General features: G+C 50.3%; 8 protein-coding genes across 8 annotated transcripts; 7 read left to right on the top strand and 1 right to left on the bottom strand.

Moving 5' to 3' along the window:
* Positions 1-231: 231 nt before the first annotated feature.
* On the top strand, positions 232-2153 carry ASPWEDRAFT_137238 (FAD-binding oxidoreductase; the record flags this gene model as incomplete). The annotated part of the gene is made up of 2 exons (XM_040829361.1): positions 232-2066; positions 2119-2153. Exons 1-2 carry the CDS (start codon positions 462-464, stop codon positions 2149-2151), a joined length of 1638 nt encoding a protein of 545 aa, XP_040686475.1. The 5' UTR covers positions 232-461.
* A 73-nt stretch (positions 2154-2226) lies between these two features.
* ASPWEDRAFT_593396 (F-box protein) lies at positions 2227-3739 on the top strand. Its single transcript, XM_040838445.1, has one exon. It carries the CDS (start codon positions 2364-2366, stop codon positions 3486-3488), a length of 1125 nt encoding a protein of 374 aa, XP_040686474.1. The 5' UTR covers positions 2227-2363; the 3' UTR covers positions 3489-3739.
* A 444-nt stretch (positions 3740-4183) lies between these two features.
* Positions 4184-6346, top strand: ASPWEDRAFT_116336 (STE20 family serine/threonine-protein kinase; the record flags this gene model as incomplete). Its single annotated transcript, XM_040828649.1, has 6 exons — positions 4184-4232; positions 4345-4412; positions 4499-4666; positions 4727-5328; positions 5378-6019; positions 6079-6346. 6 exons carry the CDS (start codon positions 4184-4186, stop codon positions 6344-6346), a joined length of 1797 nt encoding a protein of 598 aa, XP_040686473.1.
* Positions 6347-7735: 1389 nt separating this feature from the next.
* ASPWEDRAFT_114775 (DUF4048 domain-containing protein) lies at positions 7736-9471 on the top strand (the record flags this gene model as incomplete). Its single annotated transcript, XM_040828522.1, has 2 exons — positions 7736-9186; positions 9246-9471. 2 exons carry the CDS (start codon positions 7736-7738, stop codon positions 9469-9471), a joined length of 1677 nt encoding a protein of 558 aa, XP_040686472.1.
* Positions 9472-10235: 764 nt separating this feature from the next.
* On the top strand, positions 10236-10900 carry ASPWEDRAFT_174237 (translocation channel protein TIM22; the record flags this gene model as incomplete). Its single annotated transcript, XM_040831199.1, has 3 exons — positions 10236-10340; positions 10407-10502; positions 10562-10900. The coding sequence occupies 3 exons, from the start codon at positions 10236-10238 to the stop codon at positions 10898-10900; spliced, it is 540 nt and encodes a 179-aa protein (XP_040686471.1).
* Positions 10901-11717: 817 nt separating this feature from the next.
* On the top strand, positions 11718-12968 carry ASPWEDRAFT_116328 (putative sulfite oxidase; the record flags this gene model as incomplete). The annotated part of the gene is made up of 3 exons (XM_040828648.1): positions 11718-11788; positions 11851-12301; positions 12369-12968. The coding sequence occupies 3 exons, from the start codon at positions 11718-11720 to the stop codon at positions 12966-12968; spliced, it is 1122 nt and encodes a 373-aa protein (XP_040686470.1).
* An 82-nt stretch (positions 12969-13050) lies between these two features.
* ASPWEDRAFT_61062 (cysteine synthase A) lies at positions 13051-14230 on the bottom strand (the record flags this gene model as incomplete). The annotated part of the gene is made up of 2 exons (XM_040838555.1): positions 13051-14048; positions 14113-14230. The coding sequence occupies 2 exons, from the start codon at positions 14228-14230 to the stop codon at positions 13051-13053; spliced, it is 1116 nt and encodes a 371-aa protein (XP_040686469.1).
* A 594-nt stretch (positions 14231-14824) lies between these two features.
* On the top strand, positions 14825-18251 carry ASPWEDRAFT_114360 (condensin subunit YCG1; the record flags this gene model as incomplete). The annotated part of the gene is made up of 2 exons (XM_040828485.1): positions 14825-16894; positions 16959-18251. 2 exons carry the CDS (start codon positions 14825-14827, stop codon positions 18249-18251), a joined length of 3363 nt encoding a protein of 1120 aa, XP_040686468.1.
* Positions 18252-18381: the final 130 nt, after the last annotated feature.

Below are 18381 nucleotides of genomic sequence, written 5' to 3'. Positions count from 1 at the left end.
TGTCGAGAATATATACAACCACACCATTAATTAGCACTATTCTATTCTCGACCACAACAATTACTAAAAACTAGTTCTTTACATAAAGGAATAATTAAAGTAGTACTGTGATACCTACCTAATTGAAAAAAGAGACATATTCTAGTATTCAAGTAGTTGGGGTGTGCCTAGTAGCGATCGCAGTGCAAATTCCTCGGATTAAAATCCGCACCATCCCCATCCCAAATTTAAAGAATCATTTTGTATCGACAAATATTGCTCCTCTTGCCTTTGCTTCTCTTCAATGCTTCCATAATTCCATTCCATCTTCCGTACAAGCATAGAATCCGTCGGGATCGGAAGTCCGACCGGAACCCTTACTCCGTACAGACCGATAAAAACCTATCGGTGAGCTTTTTGGCATAATTTTGTATGCCGTGTTGACCTCTCTTTTTCCCTCCTCTATTGCCCACCACCACATCATGTCCAGCGCCAGAAGTATTTCCACCGCCCTCCGACGGGCTCGAGTCCCCAGACCCCGCTGTTATTTACGGCCTCTTGCCCCCTGCGTCCCCTCGGTGGCGGCCGCGCGCACATTCAGTGTCACCTCCGCTGCCCGTACCGATGCGACCAAAGAGATCAAATACACCACCCACGCCTACCCCAACCTGAAGCGGGACCCCAAGTTCGCTGAGATCGCCGAGGATGATGTGAAATACTTCCAGGAGCTGCTGGGCGCCCAATCCGCGGTGATTGATGGTGTGACGACCGATGCAGCGGATGACATCGAACCCTTCAACAGCGACTGGATGCGCAAGTACCGTGGCCACACGCGGTTGGTCCTGAAGCCCCAGACCAAGGAGGAGGTCAGCAAGGCGCTGAAATACTGTAACGAGAAGAAGCTGGCTGTCGTCCCGCAGGGAGGTAACACCGGATTGGTGGGTGGCTCTGTGCCGGTGTTCGATGAGATCGTTATCAACACCTCGCGCATGAACAAGATCCGCTCTTTCGATGAGGCATCCGGTGTGCTGGTGGCGGATGCTGGTGTTATCCTCGAGGTGGCCGATCAGCACCTGGCTCAGAAGGACCACTTGTTCCCGTTGGACTTGGGCGCGAAGGGCTCGTGCCATATTGGAGGAAATGTTGCGACCAACGCTGGTGGTCTCCGTCTGCTCCGCTATGGAAGTCTTCACGGAAATGTGCTGGGTCTTGAGGCTGTTTTGGCGGATGGAACTATTGTCGACTCGCTCTCGACTCTGCGGAAGAACAACACCGGTTACGACCTTAAGCAGCTCTTCATCGGCTCCGAAGGTACCATTGGTATTATCACCGGTGTTTCCATCTTGTGCCCTCCTCGTCCCAAGGCCGTCAATGTAGCCTACTTTGGTCTGGAGAGCTACGACCAGGTTCGCCAGGCTTTCAAGGAGGCCAAGGGTCAGCTCTCTGAGATCCTTTCTGCTTTCGAGCTGATGGACGGTCGCAGTCAGAGACTGGTCCACGAGTCTACTGGTAACAAGTACCCCCTGGAGGGTGAATACCCCTTCTACTGTGTGGTTGAGACCAGCGGCTCCAACGCCGAACACGACATGGCCAAGTTGGAGGGCTTCTTGGAGCACATCATGAGCGAGGGCATCGTCGCCGATGGTGTTTTGGCTCAGGACGAAACCCAATTCCACTCCATCTGGCGCTGGCGTGAGGGTATCACCGAGGCTCTGAGCCACTTGGGTGGTACCTACAAGTACGATGTCTCCATTCCCCTCCCCGAATTGTACCAGCTGGTGGATGACTGCCGTGAGCGTCTCACCCAGCTCGGATTCGTCGGTGACGATGACTCGTTCCCCGTCCGTGCTGTTGTCGGATACGGCCACATGGGTGACTCCAACCTGCACTTGAACGTGTCGGTGCGCCAATACAACAAGGAGGTCGAGAAGGCCATTGAGCCCTGGGTGTACGAATGGATCCAGAAGCGCAGCGGAAGTATCAGTGCTGAGCATGGTCTGGGTATTGCCAAGAAGGAGTTTATCGGCTACAGCCAAAATGACACCATGTTGAAGCTGATGAAGCAGTTGAAGGACTTGTACGATCCGGTAAGTATTCTATCCGAAGATATTGAATTTTCATGGCTAACGAGGCACTTAGAACGGAATCTTGAACCCTTACAAGTATATTTAGATTGCACGTCATGTACTTTTATTCCAGGAGTTTTCAAAAAATATACCATTGAATTGTTCGAACGCTAGCTTCACCTTGGGTCAGTTTTGTAGTATCCGTGGTTTGTAGCAGCCACTCCGTAAGAGAATGCACTGGACATTAATGACGTGGAATATCCCAACCATCAAGCTTTCAGTCTCTTACTCCCACCTCTGTCTCCGCTACGGAGTAAAATGGCTTCAGGCACCGCATATCGCTGGAGTCACCCGGCTAGGGATGTTCTCAATTTATACCGTGATCCATGGGATTCCAAGGCCCCAAGGAAGTTGTATAAAGCTCCTCGCAACAGAGTGAAAGCCAGGAAACTGCTATCTACACCTCTGGTGAGCCAGCTTCCAGTCGAAATACTCCATCAGATTCTTTTCGAGCTCGATCTACTCAGTCTGGGGATGCTGCGTCGAGTCAACACGATAACAAGACGCCTGGTAGAATCCTTCCCCGCGTACCATCTACTGAGAAAGCACGCCTCGGACACGCTGCGTGTCATGGACGCTACCAAGTGCACTTCACATTTCCCAATTCGCTGGCTAGACGAAGAGTTCTGCCACCCCTGGTGCCGAAAATGCGGCGACTTTGGTCCCTTTATTTACCTCCCCACCATCTCGCGCTCGTGCTTTCAATGCAGTCTTTCTCATCGCGAGTATCGAGTGGCAGCGGTGCCTAATCTCGTATTCCACTTCGGGCTCTCTGAGACACATATCAAGTCTTTGCCGATTATCTACGCTCTCCGCGCGGGCAAAAAGCGCCGGAGACGGTTTGTCGATGTTACCCAGGCTAAAGATTTGGGGAAACGGGTTCATGGAGGATTGGAGAATATGAGGGAAAGTTTCCAGGAGCGGTTGAAGGCATATGACAAGAAGTATGAACTGGAACTCGAGAAGTATCAGAAAAGAGCGGGTGACAGGGCTGGTCGACCCCGTCTTTGCCAACCGTCTTATCTGCGACGGGTCAGCAAATATATGTCCAAGTATTGGAGGCTGAAGGCGACAACTTCATTTCCATACTGGAATCGCCAGACAAGCACCTTGGAACCGGGCGCTTACTGTCGAGCTTGTACCTACCGCTGGGAGGAGGAGGAGGAGGAGGAGGAAGACGGTTCGGTTTTGGATTCTCAACCCCAGATAAAAAAGGACTATGATCGAGCATTTTTGGAGGCGGACTTGCCTCAGCACTTCCTACATTGTCCGGCAGTGAAGGAGAATTACAATTTCCAGAAAAAAAAGAGGTGGTGCGATCACCATAAGAGGGCTGGGACTGATTTCATAGTTAGTGCTAATAGTTCAGGGAGAAAGGGCTAATATGAAGGAAAGTTGTCGAATTATGGAACGGGAATATGATCTAGATATCATCTAGAGAGATGTCAAAGAACAATCGCCGGTCCCACTTTGATGACTGTTGTGATGCTGTACCTTGGATCAGCTTTGTAGTATCCATGGTTGGTAGCTGTCATGCTGTTACAAGGAGTACTCCATACTGACTCAGCCGTATAGACGGGTATAGAGTCTATATCCATATTCTATCCCTACTCATAGCAAGGGCACAATATATCAAATATTATCAGCAGCTGACACTCCCTTCAAGAAGCAAGGACGTTTCTGCCCCAGGCACTGACAGTGGGGAGCCCGCTCCACTGGCTGCCTCAGGCCGCCCGTTGCCATGCGCTACCGCCTGTTGTTGACCGCGGCACCATCCAGAGATTATTGCTGGACTGGGACTAGCGAAAAGTAATTGTCCCATCCACCTTCCCTTCAGCTTCAGCTCTGCTGCCCAAGGTCGATTTGCTCGTCGTCTTCAGCTAAGCTAAAAGTGTCTTGCCGGACAGGATAGGAGAGCTAGCTGGTTGCGCGCGGGTGTGTCCATCTTGTGCTGTGTCGTTTTTCTCTCCCATTTTTCTCTTTTCTTTTTTGTGACTTGTTCCATTGAGCCACCCCCGAGCCCCCCCCTGGGCTGCTGCTGCTGCTGCTGCGACTTGACCCGCAGTTTGACCGCAACCATGGAAAACGATATGGCGAGTCATTATCAGATGATGGAGGAGTTGGGAAGTGAGTTTTCGCCAATTGCAATGATATATGCAGTTTTCAATTGCATCAAAGAAAGGACGTATGGCTAATTGGATTGGGCGGGGGGATTTTCCCCTGGATTCTTTATGATTAGGTGGAAGTTTCGGAATCGTGTACAAAGCCATTGAAAAGTTTACCGGGGAAATCGTTGCGATTAAACACGTATGTTGTGCGACCGATACTGCAGTTCCCATCGTCTTCTTTGTTAGGACTCAAATTGACCGTGGCGGCGCTTGTTTTTATCTTAGATTGATCTCGAATCGAGCGAAGACGATATCCAGGAAATTCAGCAGGAGATCTCCGTCCTGGCTACATGTGATAGCCCTTATGTGACGCAATACAAAGCGAGTTTTCTGCGGGGACACAAGTTATGGATTGTCATGGAATATCTGGGAGGAGGGTCTTGCCTCGATCTGGTAATGAAAATGTTATCTGTCTGGAAACCTGGGTTTGTGCTAATGGGATATATATTATAGCTCAAACCCGGTATGTTCAACGAAGCGCATGTGGCCATCATTTGCCAGCAGCTGCTGCAGGGTATGGACTACTTGCACAGCGAAGGAAAAATCCACCGCGACATCAAAGCTGCCAACGTGCTCCTGTCACATACGGGCAAGGTGAAGCTTGCGGATTTTGGAGTTGCTGCGCAGCTCATCAATATCAAATCCCAGCGCAACACTTTCGTCGGAACACCCTTCTGGATGGCGCCCGAGGTGATTCAGCAGGCTGGATACGATTACAAGGCGGATATTTGGTCGCTGGGAATTACCGCCATCGAGATGATCAACGGAGAACCGCCTCACGCGAGCACGCATCCGATGAAGGTCCTCTTTTTGATTCCAAAGGAGCCTGCCCCGATCCTCCAAGGAGACCAGTACAGCAACACATTTAAGGACTTCATCGCACAATGTTTGATCAAAGACCCGGATAGGAGACCTAGCGCCAAGGAACTGTTGAGACACAAGTTCATCCGTAATGCCGGAAAGACCGAGGCTTTGCAGGAACTCATTCACCGGAAGCAAGACTGGGATGCTGGCAGAGGTGTCAAGCAAAACGTCAAGTACTATGCGGAATCTCTGTGAGTACTATTGAGAGCCATCGCGAAGAACATTTACTGACAGTCTCAGCAACACAATCACAAAGCCTGAAGATGATGATGATGGATGGGTATTCGATACAGTCAAAGCACCTACCATGAAGGTCTCGAAAGAAGAGGATGATATCCTTATCGACGAAGATGCGCAGGAATACTGGGATGAAAACTCGGAAATGATGGAAAACCTACACATCTCCAACCCTCCAATGCCAAAGCACGCCCCGAACTCGACCGTCCGACGAACACCAATGGCCGACCGAAGTCCTTCTATCCGGCGACCCAATGCGAAGAGAAGATCGAGTGGCATGAAACAGCCACTGGGCGTAGACCTGAGTTTTGGCAATAGCCCGTCAACAGTTCGCCAATTCCGCCGTGTGTCAGACAAGATCCCCTCTGATGCTTCTTACACCACGCCGCAATACCCGCCCGGCCTCGATGAGAATTCCAGTCCCAAGACGCTCTTCTCGGAACCAAACAGTAAGGAAGCACAATTGGGTCGTCGAGCATACAGCAAAGCTGTAGGAATGTCCTGCCAGGAAGTTCTTGGCACAACAGGAGACCAAGAAAAAAGAGAAGTCATCTCACGATTGGCTGAGGCCTGGAGCGATCTGGAAATGGTCGACCCGGAAGGTCTATACCATATCATCCGGACCATGAACGAAAAAATTATGGGGTAAGTAATGTTATTCTCCTATCCTACAACGGCTTTTGCTAATTAAATTCCCGTGTCAGCGATCCAAAATTATCAGGCCTCGTCCCGCAAGCTCCACCACCCGAATCCCCACAAAGGCCGCGGCTTGTCCTGGCACAGAACAACCCACACCTCAAAAGCCACCGGCGGCGCCAGTCCACCGCAGCACCAGAGCCTAGCTTGCCCCCGGCCCAGCTGTCTAACCTCCCGGGGCAAGAAGTGCCGGGGATGGAGCACACCAAACAACTGTCGGATGTGCTGTACGGGCGCTGGTCTGAAGGCCTTCGTAATCGTTGGCCCGGACTCTAGAAACGACATGTTCATCCTCATTCCTCTGGGCTCTCCTGAGCTCATTACTTTCGCTGTATAAAAGGTTCCGGCGTATGAATAATGCTTGGTATATTTCGGTTCTACCTTTCCCTTCTTTTTAATTCCCCTGGTCAGGGGTTAATTGTTATTGTCGACTTCTGTCGCTCATTTTGGGGCTAGCTGCTGGTCGACGACACCCATGATTGAGGACTGATCTCTGCAGGGACTATGATGATCCCTCTGGAGAAGTGCAGGTCCACAGAAAGATATTCGACAGCTAGTCTCCCTTTCTCTCTTTGTTTGTGATTTTATTGGAAGCCGGCACTGGAGTTTGGGATTTCTGGTACGGTATTTTCTTGTTTTATTTGATTTGGACTGAACTTGTGATTATTGAGGACTATCTGGCTGGGTTAGGATGTTGGTGTAACTTCTTTTTCTCTTTCTTCATTTCTGATAAATATGTTTCTCTCTTGGGTTCTGGTTTTATGCTTTGCACGAAGATCCCATACTGTGATATAAATCCTGTTGGATTCTGTATTCGACTTTTGTATTTAGCTGTGCTTTGAGTTTGCACTTGTCTCTGGATATAATATGCAAGGTATCGACTGTCTTTATTGTAAATAACCCCGATCAATAACAACATGAGGGACAGTCAAAGATGCCTTTTTATATTTAATATTAAATATATTGAATTTCAGAGCTTCTTAATTTATCTAAGAGTACCCGTCGAAATGGCCTTTTATGAAGCCTCAACAATCCTTTATGAGGATTGCATGTTGAATCTACTCAGCATCAGCCCCAACGAAGATCTACATTATTCTTTGTTTGTTTTGATGTCTTCTTGGCCAAATGAGACAGTCAATAATCATAAGAGAGACATGTTCCAGAGTTATTGGACATGATATTAATATCGTTAACGCACAGGTTGGGTAGTGATAGTCCTTGCGACCTGCAGCTGCAATCGACAAACTGCAGATGCAGAATCAATCTCGGAAATATCTCCTCGTCCCAACGACTAATCAAATGGTCACACGATACGATCTGCCAGCAATCAAATATTCCTCGAGGCGGTCATTTTTGATTCCCTCGTGGGCCCCTGAAAGTTGAAACGAGGCCGGCGATGCTCCAGGCGGAAGGGATGCGCGCTTTTGACCCGCCGCCGGCTGAGAGAGTCAGGGAGGTCGAGGACAATAATAATAATCTCTTTTTACGTAGTCACTTAATTTCCCTTCTTTCTTTTTCTTCCTCTCTCTTCGTCCTTTCATCGATTGTTTTTGTCTTCGTTTTTTTCCCTTCTATTCCCCTTGGATATCATGAGATTCTTGTTTGTCTTTGCTTCCCTTCTATAGTCCACATTCTTTTTGAGAGCCTCAAGGCTGGCCCGCCATCATGGAGGATTCCCCGGGAACGGGCGATGCGGGAGCTGTACCACAGCCACAGCAGCAGCATAAGAAGCCACTCGAACCATCACCACCTCTGGCTGATCGTGAACAAATTCGACTGAAACGATCTTCTCTCCCTCCTCGTCCGAATGGTGCTGCTCGCCACGCCAAACGCTTGACCCTCAACTTCCCCATCAACATTCCCCCGGCCGACCTCAGTGGCATCACCACCCCCGGATCCATGACCCCTGTCACGCAGTCCTCCGTTCAGCAGTCCCCTGCCCTCCCCCTCGGCACACATATACCGTTGGAAGGGTCAGATGATAGCAATGAGATTCTCACGGCTATTGCGTCACAAGAGCGAAAGGTCCTTGAGCTTCGTGAGGAGCTCCAACGTGCAGAAACGGAGCTTTCCACACTAAAGAAGCAGTGGGCGTCGTCGGAGAAGACTCGGAAACGGACAGAAATCAACCACCATGCCGAACCGTTGATTCCTTTGAGATCTCCCGAGCAGCATAGCAGCGAGAGCCAGCATCACAGAGAACGCAGTGGGGGTACCAGCATTGATAGCCCGTCGTCGGTGGTCCAGTCACGAATGAGTCGGGAGCTGGAGAGACGGAGCAGTGTTCGTGCTGCAGCGACAGCGGGCACGAAGATATCGGCGAATGGACGACGAGTGTTTCAGGGCTCTCATACTCGGACGCTGTCGTTGCTTTCTCCTGTTGCGGGTTCTGGCAAGCCGTTTGAGTCTGGGTCGGCTACAGAGGATGATCGGATTTCTCGACCTCCTCGGTCTGCAACGCTGCCGTCGCTCGAACGTACTACGAGTAATAATCTTCGCATGGCTGTTGATGCATCTGATCCTACGGAGGAACTCATGTCACAGTGGCGGAAGACAATGCCGCCGCCCTCTCGAGAGGCTCTCATGCGCACTGGAAAACAAATGGCTTCGGATTTGAGGGAGGGTCTATGGACGTTCTTGGAGGATATCAGACAGGCTACTGTGGGAGAAGAGGGAATCAATGCGACCGAATCGAGGGGGGTAACGCCATCGGGACGGAATCGGAATTCCAGCTCGACATCGCGAAGCAGAGACCGATTGTCGGTGGGAGGAAAGTCCTCTCGATCGCCGTCGTCTACACGAGGCAGGGGGGCAGAGGCGAGAAAATCTGGTAAAGACACTAAATCGGCAGACATAGATCTGTCGTTTTGGACTGAATTCGGCATTGATCCTCCTGGGCAGAAGTCCCCGACTCCTCGCGGAGCCTCAAATACCCCAAGCGGGCCGAACGAAGCAACCGACTCAGACCACCTCGAGGTTGAAGACAACTGGGATGACTGGGACACGCCCCAGCCGAAAAAGACGCAGCATACTCCTTCCTCGAGCCGCTCAACATTGGAATCGAAGCATGACCAGTCCCCGATGACGCAGACCAGCAGTCCCCGCACAAGCACTAGGTAGGTTTTGCTCTCCCTCTTGGTCTTTTTCTTTGATGCTATGCTCGTTTTTCTAGCAGTGTTCCGCTGACTGCGAATAGCTTCGGAGACTGGAACACAGCCAACAATGAGATTCCTGACCCCAGCGTATCTGATGGCATTCCTTGGCCGGCAATCACCAAGATGGCACCTTCAAACCTCACCAAAACGGCTTCAAACCTGATGGCCGAATGGGAACGAAGTCTCTCCCCATCTCTGAGCGGTCCCAATTCTCCGATCCTCGACAAAGACGACAAGAAAGACTAAAGCAATTTTCTTTCTTTAGACATAAAGATCCCTTCCACATTCTCATCAAGACGTGTTGTATATACATGGACATACGTGATCATTTCCCCCTCTTGAGATGATACGTTTGATTTTGTTATTGGCGGACTGGTCTGTCAAGATCTTGAGTATGAGACAAGTACGGAATAACGCAGGGCTATGATTGTTGACCTGAATACCCTTACGACGAAAGCGTTAATGTTTCTCTTCTCTTATTCATTTTTTTTTTTTTCCTTCTATCTTCTCTATTTATATTCACATTTTGTTTTACATATTATGTCGCTTCTTCTGTCGGATTTGTGTCTGATCTGACCCTTTTGGATACGTTTGTACTGTAGACTAGTGGAATTGATACGATTATTGATATTGATTTGACAATAAGTATTATATCTAGAATGAATTCTTTAAGACCAAATAGCCCAACTCAATTAATATCATTGCTTTATTTCTCTAAAAGCCATTTAACCAGTTATGAGACCGAGAGTATATCAACATATCACGTGTAGTCCTGCACTACTGGTCTCTCCGACTACCGTAAAAATAAATTTGCGTTTGTCGCCATCTCCGCAAAAAGTCCGGGGATTGTTATCGTCGACTCTACCACGTTGTCTCCATCGTGTTGATTCCTTCCCTTTATCCTGCGATTAGCGGAGCCTCTTCCCAGGGTAACTGATTACTTTGGATTGCTTTTATACCACGGAAAACCACCCGATTGTTAGATACCCACATCCCGAAGCTACTTCAGGATGAGCTTTCCAGGAATGACTCCGCCCGTCGGCGGCATGGGAGGTGGCATGGGAGGCAATAACATGCAAGGAATGAGCGAGCAGGAGCAAGCGATGGTGAAAATGGTGAGTTCGATGAATACATAAGGGTCTTCTACCACCGTGTTCGGACCATACTGACTACGAGGATAGATGACCGGCGCAATGGAATCGTGTCCCGTCAAGACCGTCATGGCAGGAGGTATGGGTTTCGCCCTTGGTGGTGCTTTTGGTCTTTTCATGGCTAGTGTAAGTTATCTTCGTTGGTCTGTGGTTTAAGATGTTCAGGGAACTAACTGTCGGCTTAGATGTCCTACGATTCCTCGTTCACCCCGCAAGGCCGCGCGATTGCCGATCTCCCCTGGAAGGAACAAGTCCGTCGCGGATTCAAGGACATGGGTTCTCGTTCGTTCTCGTCGGCCAAGAACTTTGGTATTGTCGGTGCCTTGTACTCCGGTACGGAGTGCTGCATTGAGGGTCTCCGCGCGAAGAACGATCTCACAAACAGTGTCGCCGCGGGATGTATCACTGGTGGAATCCTGGGCGCGAATGCTGGTCCTCAGGCTGCGGCCGTGGGCTGTGCTGGCTTTGCGGCCTTCAGTGCGGCTATCGATGCCTATATGAGAATGCCCGGGGAGTCCGATTAAGCTGGATGGGGTTAATGGAAACAGACAGATATTTCTGGCTGGAATTCTTTGAGTTCAGGCTTTTCTGTCGTGTTTCGCTGTCAACATTATTGTATACATTGGGATGGCGCATGGGCGATTTGGGATAGATTTGACGAGCATTGCGGGCGTTTCTTGGACTGCTTTACTGCGCTTTTACTGTTGGTTCATATCTGTCTGTCTTTCTGCTGTTGTTGGCTTAACTGCCACCTACAGTGTGCTTGACTTTCTGATTTCGTGGGAGGGACCTGCTTTTTGCCTGCTTTGATGCATGGTGAAGGCATTCATACCCACCACCTTGTTTTGGTCTTGTTGATGTATGAGACTCACAACTCATCTGTATAATATTCGGTGCTCAGTGTATAGATACTGGATATAGACTCTCCGATCTAAGTCGATGCCTTACTGCTAGTTAGGTATTGATATGTGTTATCTAATTGGATTCATTCACGTGGCAATGTTTGTTTAATTGATTTGCACGAAGCATACGTCTTGCATCTGTATACTTACGACGACCATTTCGGCCTCGACAATAAGTAAATAATGTCTTTGTAAATTAAAAGTGTAACAAGACTGTCAATTGCTATGAGACAATAGATTTTAATGGAATCAAAGCAAAACAGGCGCCACTTGTGTATATCCAGCTATCGAGCGCCCCATGACGTAACCAGTATATATATCTTGCCCACCCCGAACTGGTAAATTGGTTTGATTATTTTATACAACAAATTTGATATCAAAATGAGCTGCACAGTATGTCCGTATCGTAAATAAACCGACTGCCTGTCGTGCTAACACAATGAAGCAAGTCGACTATTCCGTATCAAAACCGTTGAACCGAGAGCCATCCAAGAAGAAGCTCGTCGCTAGGTATCTATCTTCACCTCTCCACCTATTCCAGCACATCCAGGTGCCTCTAACATCCTAACAAGCTTCATAACACCCTCCGACATAAGCTACGACCGAAACCACGGCCCAATCCCACACATAAACGCAGAATCCCACACCGTCCGCATCGACGGCCAAGTCTCCACCCCTCTATCCCTATCTATACATGAGCTTCAGACCGAATCCCCGCAACACGAGGTAATATGTGCGCTCGAGTGTGCAGGGAACCGGCGACATACGATGCGGACGATGTTGAAGGAGGTAGAGGGCATCGATTGGGGGGATTGTGCGGTTATGAATTGTAAATGGAGGGGCCCGAGATTGAGGGATGTGCTGATGAGGGCTGGAGTTGAAGAGGAGGATGAGACAGGGAAAGGGAGACATGTGGCTTTTGGGTGTTATCAGGTTCAGTGTCAGGATGATGATTGGTTTGGGGGGAGTATTCCGTTAGAGAGGTGTTTGGGGGTTGAGGGGGAGGTTATTCTTGCGTTGGAGGTGAATTCATCCTCCTCTTCTTTGTATTTGTATGTTGATGGTGATACTGATTTCAGATGCTCATCAGATGAACGATGCCCCCCTCACCCCCAACCACGGTTATCCAGTCCGCGTTGTCCTCCCCGGCGTCGCAGGCGCAAGATGGGTAAAATGGCTCGACAGAATCACAGTCCAAGACACCGAGTCATCAAACTGGTACCAGCAACACGACTATAAGATCCTTCCCCCAGACGCCGTGGACGCAGTCTCCGCGGAGAAATACTGGGCGCAGACACCAGCTATGTACAACACACCCATAAACTCCGTCGTCGCGGTCCCGGAGGACGATGAGACGATTTGGTTGTATCATCGGGGCACGGTGGAGGTGAAGGGGTATGCGGTTCCTGGGGGGATGGATGGGCCTGTTACGCAGGTTCAGGTATCGACAGATGAAGGGGAGACATGGGTTGATGCGAAGATTGAGCCTGGATTTGAATCTGGGAAGGAGATGAAATGGGGGTGGGTTCTGTGGAAGGTAGAGCTTTGTATGTCCAAGGGGACGGCGAGGGAGGTGATTAGTCGGGCTTTTGATGCTGGGGGGAATGTGCAGCAGGAGCATTCGGTGTGGAATCTGAGGGGGGTGGGATATAATGGGTATGGGAGGGCGAGGAATATAACCATTCTGTAGGATGGAAAAAGTGTATGTGAACTAGCATGGTGTTTAGCTGACGACAAATATCAAAAATAGTCTATTCAGTCATAATACAGGTCTAAGGCAACACGATGTACTTTTCCAAGTGCTTGGGAATAGCCCCCCGCAGGTTCTTGCTCTGGAGCCACTTGTCAGAGAACAGACGGTCTGCGTATCGGTGCGCTCCATCACAGAGAATGGTCACCACGGTGTTACCCTTGCCCAGCTTCTCCGCGACCTCCTTAGCAGCCACCACGTTGAGCGCAGAGCTAGCACCTAAGTAGAGACCCTCCTCTTCCAAGCAACGGTAGACCATCTCAATGGACTTCTCGTCGCTGATGTTCAGTGATCCGTCGATCAGATCAATGTCGGGCTGGAGGTTGTCTGTGACACGGCCCTGACCAATGCCCTCGGTGATACTGCCACCGGAGCGTTCAGTAAGCTTTCCTCCACTCTGGATGTAGCTGTGCAGAACACTGCCCGGGGGATCTGCGAGGAAGCTCTTCACCCGTCCGTCACTGGCAGTCTTGAGGTAGCGCGTGATACCAGCCAGCGTACCTCCGGTTCCAGTGGCGCAAGTGAATGCGTCGATCTTGCCCTCAGTCTGAGCCCAGATCTCAGGGCCAGTGGTGTCAATGTGTGCCTGGCGGTTGGCAATGTTGTCGAATTGGTTTGTCCAGACTGCATTCTCAAGCGACTCGGCATGGCGGCGGGCCTGGTGGTTGTAGTTTTGTGGGTTGTCAAAGGCCACCGCAGGCACGGGGTAGACCTCGGCACCCAACAGACGCAACAAGTCGATCTTGCCCTGCGATTGTGTGTTGGGCATGTAGATGACAAGCTTGTAGCCCTTGGACCGGCAGACATGTGCCAGACCAATACCAGTGTTACCAGCCGTACCCTCCACGATAGTACCACCGGGGCGGATGAGACCCTTCTCCTCGGCGTCCTTGACGACGAACAGCGCAGCTCGGTCCTTCACACTGCCTCCGGGGTTCTGGAATTCGGCTTTACCAAGAACATTGCAGCCGGTCTCCTCAGAGAGGCGCTTCATGCGGATCAGAGGGGTGTTTCCGATGGCTGTAGTCGGGAATCGTCAGATCCAATTGCTTCATAGACCGTATGAGTTGTTAATTGCGCATACCTTCTGTCAGGCCATTGACCACGCCTTGGGCTTGGGATACCCTCACCCCATAGGCAGTCGAACCCTCCGCTGCACGGAGAGCAGTTGTGCCAAATCGACGAATACTCTGTCGAAACATTATGTCCAGGCCTCCCAAGAGATCGCAGTTGGAGAAGGGAGAAAGCCAACCTCCGATGGTCTCCGCAATCTCAAGACCGATTGTCGGCGTTAGTCAGCTGTAGATCACGTGGCATATGGCGTGATTGAGCAGAACTGGGGCAATTGAGGGATAATCAGTGCAGTTTTGGGCATTTTATCACCGGTGATCTAATCGGCCAGATATATGAACTAGAATAAATGAGGAATAGAATGGATAGAACCACAAGTGTCGAAGTTATGAGAGGTTCTTCACAATGTATGTCCAATTGCGGATGTCATCAAACCACGTGCCGCAAACCCTAGCCCTTATCTTATTGTTTCCCGTTTGGGCTGTTTGTTTATCCTGCAGTCCCGTGACCCGGCATTATCGCAACATCCAGCCCAGTCCATTCAATTGAACGACGAACAACGGACGACACCACCAGCGTTTTCAGCCCAGACACGCGGGGTGATATGATACAGCGCACAGAGAGCAATAGATGACGCTTTTATGAGATGATTATTGACGCTGTTTGAAGTTCGACTTAACGATTGCTCGATAAGATACAGATTTACCCCTCAATAACGACCCAGCATGCCTGCTCGAGTCGCCGCCCGTTCGAATTCTGCGACAACACGCAGGTCGTCGGCCCAGCCTTCAGCATCGGGAAGAGCTGGATCTGCGACACCCGCCGCAGTTATTATTCCCGATGAACCGCCTTTGCCTGAAACGTCGCCGAACCTGCGTCGCGATGTTTGTTTGATTTTCGCCGATGCCCAGCGCTCGACAACCGGACACAGAAAATTAGTAGTACGACTCCGAAAACTTCAAGAATTCAGCTGTGGAATCGCCCAGAAGAAATCGAAAAAGGACAACAAAGAGAAGGATTCTCAGGAGGAGGTCGTGATCCCTAATGAAGAAACGTTCCCGGAGACGGAGTTCAACGTGGAAGTTGGCCGGTGTTTGCTGCGCATTCTGCCCATTAAGAAGTCAGAGCCCGTCGGCGATCGAATTTTGCGCTTCCTTGGTACCTTCTTGACGCATGCATCGGAAAAGGATGCCGAGATTTTTGGTTCCATCGACGACGATGGAATGCAGACTGTTGGGGAGACTCCGACTTCGCGTTTGGCAACCAGGTTGACCGCTCTGGTTGTACCCCTGCTCGCAGCAAAGGACAAGACAGTTCGTTTCCGTGCCACACAGATTGTTGCGCACGTTGTAAATTCCCTCGACGCTATTGACGACGATTTGTATCACACTGTCCGGCAGGGTCTTTTGAAGCGCATCAGAGACAAGGAGCCAGCTGTGAGAGTCCAGGCAGTGCTCGGATTAGGTCGATTGGCCGGAAATGAAGAAGAAGATGATGAAAATGATACTACAGCCCTTCTGGAAAAATTAATCGAGATCATGCAGAATGATACGAGCGCTGAAGTTCGAAAGACCCTCCTGACCAACTTACCTCTTGCGCAGATCACTCTACCATATCTTCTTGAACGAGCCCGCGATCTTGACCCAGCCACGCGACGAGCACTATACTCACGCCTGCTTCCTACCTTGGGCGATTTCCGACACCTATCCCTATCTATGAGAGAAAAACTCCTTCGATGGGGACTGCGCGATCGAGATGAGAGTGTTAGAAAGGCGACCGGAAAACTGTTCTTTGATCGTTGGGTTGAGGATTGCGCTGGCAATAGTAATGAGTCTGAAGAAGGTCCCGTTGGTCGAACCGCCCCAAACATCCCAGCGCTCTTGGAGTTACTGGAGCGAATTGATGTAGTCAACTCCGGAATGGAATCTGGTATTGCCCACGAGGCTATGCGCAGCTTCTGGGAAGGTCGTGCGGATTACCGGGAAGCTGTTGTTTTTGACGAGCCCTTCTGGGAAAATCTTACAGGGGAGTCAGCATTCCTCATACGCTCTTTCAATGATTTCTGTCGCGTGGAACATGATGGGAAATATGACAGCCTCGTTGAGGAAAAGATGCCTGAAGTGACTGCTCTCGCCTTTTTCCTGCAGAAATACACCGCACTGCTCTTGGAGAGGAAGAAAATCGCTAAAGATACCAGCGATGCAAACGACGAAGACTCCGTGGAACATGAATTTGTTGTCGAGCAGCTGCTACATATAGCTATCACTCTCGACTACAGTGATGAAGTTGGACGACGAAAGATGTTTACTCTACTGCGAGAGTTCCTAGCTGTTCCAGAGCTACCTGAAGAATGCACCAAGCTTACCATTGAGACATTGAGATGTGTCTGTGGCCCGGACGCCGCAGCGGAAAGCGAATTTTGTAGTGTCGTCCTGGAAGCCATTGCCGAAGTCCACGACACTATCACTACGGAGGACAGCTTCGTGTCCGCAAGATCGGAGATTAGTGACGACACAAGTAGCCGTCACCGGTCAGAGACCCCAGGAGATGCCGAGTCCGAGGCCTCCTTTAACAAGGAAGAGGCCAAGGCCAAGATTATCAAGGAGATCGTGGTGAACATGAAGTGTTTGCACATCGCTCTGTGCATGTTGCAAAATGTCGAGGGCAACTTGCAACAGAATATGAACTTGGTGACCATGTTGAACAACCTTGTTGTCCCTGCTGTTCGCAGTCACGAAGCTCCCATCAGAGAGCGGGGCTTGGAATGTTTGGGGCTTTGTTGTTTACTGGACAAGGTGGGTTAATATCTTATCCTCCATATCAGTTGATTCAATCTGCTAACGGTTCTTTCCAATTCAGACGCTAGCCGAAGAAAACATGACCCTCTTTATCCACTGTTATAGCAAAGGACACGAGGCCTTGCAAGTGACCGCTCTGCAAATCCTGTGTGATATGGTTACGACACATCCTTCGCTTCTCACACCCGTAACCCAGTCCGATGGGGAGACTGTGACGCCACCAATCTTCCACAAACCGCTTTTGAAGGTTTTCGCAAGATCACTCAAGGCCAGCTCCCCGAACACTGTGCAGTCTGCTGCTGCCAGTGCACTATCGAAGCTGTTGCTTACCAACGCCTTTACACCTTCTGGATCGAAAGTGCCTCCAGCTATCGAAGAACTTAACCAGACTGCTGTTGAGACTTTGTTACAGTCCCTTGTGCAGTCCTTCTTCCACCCTCGCACCCGGGAGAACCCGGCCCTTAGACAAGCCTTGGCATACTTTTTCCCTGTTTACTGCCACTCCCGGTTGGCCAACACCCATCATATGCGCCGAGTGGCCGTGCCCGTCGTTCGGAACGTTATGGACGCGGCAGAGGAGTACTATTCTCTTGAGGCGGAAGAGGACAGTGACGGGGAAATTGATGAGACTGTCGGCCAGAAGGAACTCAAGGCTTTAATGAGCGGTGTTCTAGGCATGCTTTCCGAGTGGACTGATGAGCGACGGGTCGTGGGGTTGGGCGGAGAAAGAGTCCTGGCAGGTGGCACAGCCAGCTCCAATGCTTGTGGCTTTGTACATCTGGCACTGGTGAGGGACATCTTGGAACGGGTCCTGGGCATCAGCAGTGCCAGCAACCGGTGCTCAAAGGATGAGAAGAAGCTACTCTTTTCTCTCATGAGTAAGCTGTATATCACAACCCCAACTGTTCCCGCACGAGCTGGATCCCGGAACCCTGAAAGTGAGGATCCGTTCCGAAATAGTGTCCGAAGCGCCCAAGCTGTCGACATTGATCCGGAGAATACTAGTCTTGCTCAGGAAGTGAAGGAGCTTCTGGACCAGGCTATAGAGGATGGCATAGCTACTGAGGCCTCCAGCCGGAACGCCCTGGTAAAGGTGAAGAACGTGGTCCTTAAGCTCCTGGCGGTTGCTCGAGGCTCGCGACCTCCTAGCGTCAGACCACGCGAAGGAACCGAAGAGCCCGAGAGCGATGCCATGAGTGTTCGTTCTGGCAGCGTCAAGCCTTCGATCGAGCATATCTCGAGTCGTCGTATGGTGTCTGTGGAACCGAGCATCATGGAAGAAGATGAAAATGAGGACAGTCGGACGACGATTATTAAAACCGAAATTCCCGAGGAATCAGAACCTGAGGAGTAATGCACTTTTTCGCTTGGCGTTGGTGGATGGGTGGACAGTTTTGGATAACGGTTGACGGGATTTGACGGTCATTGTGTATATGATGCTTTCTTTGGTTATGCTTCTACAGTGGATAGTATTGTTAATACTT

This window comes from Aspergillus wentii (assembly GCF_001890725.1).
Source record: "Aspergillus wentii DTO 134E9 unplaced genomic scaffold ASPWEscaffold_6, whole genome shotgun sequence".
Classification (NCBI taxonomy): Eukaryota; Fungi; Ascomycota; class Eurotiomycetes; order Eurotiales; family Aspergillaceae; genus Aspergillus; species Aspergillus wentii.
The sequence above is the reverse complement of the archived record's forward strand: the minus strand, read 5'-3'. Positions and strand labels throughout refer to the sequence as shown.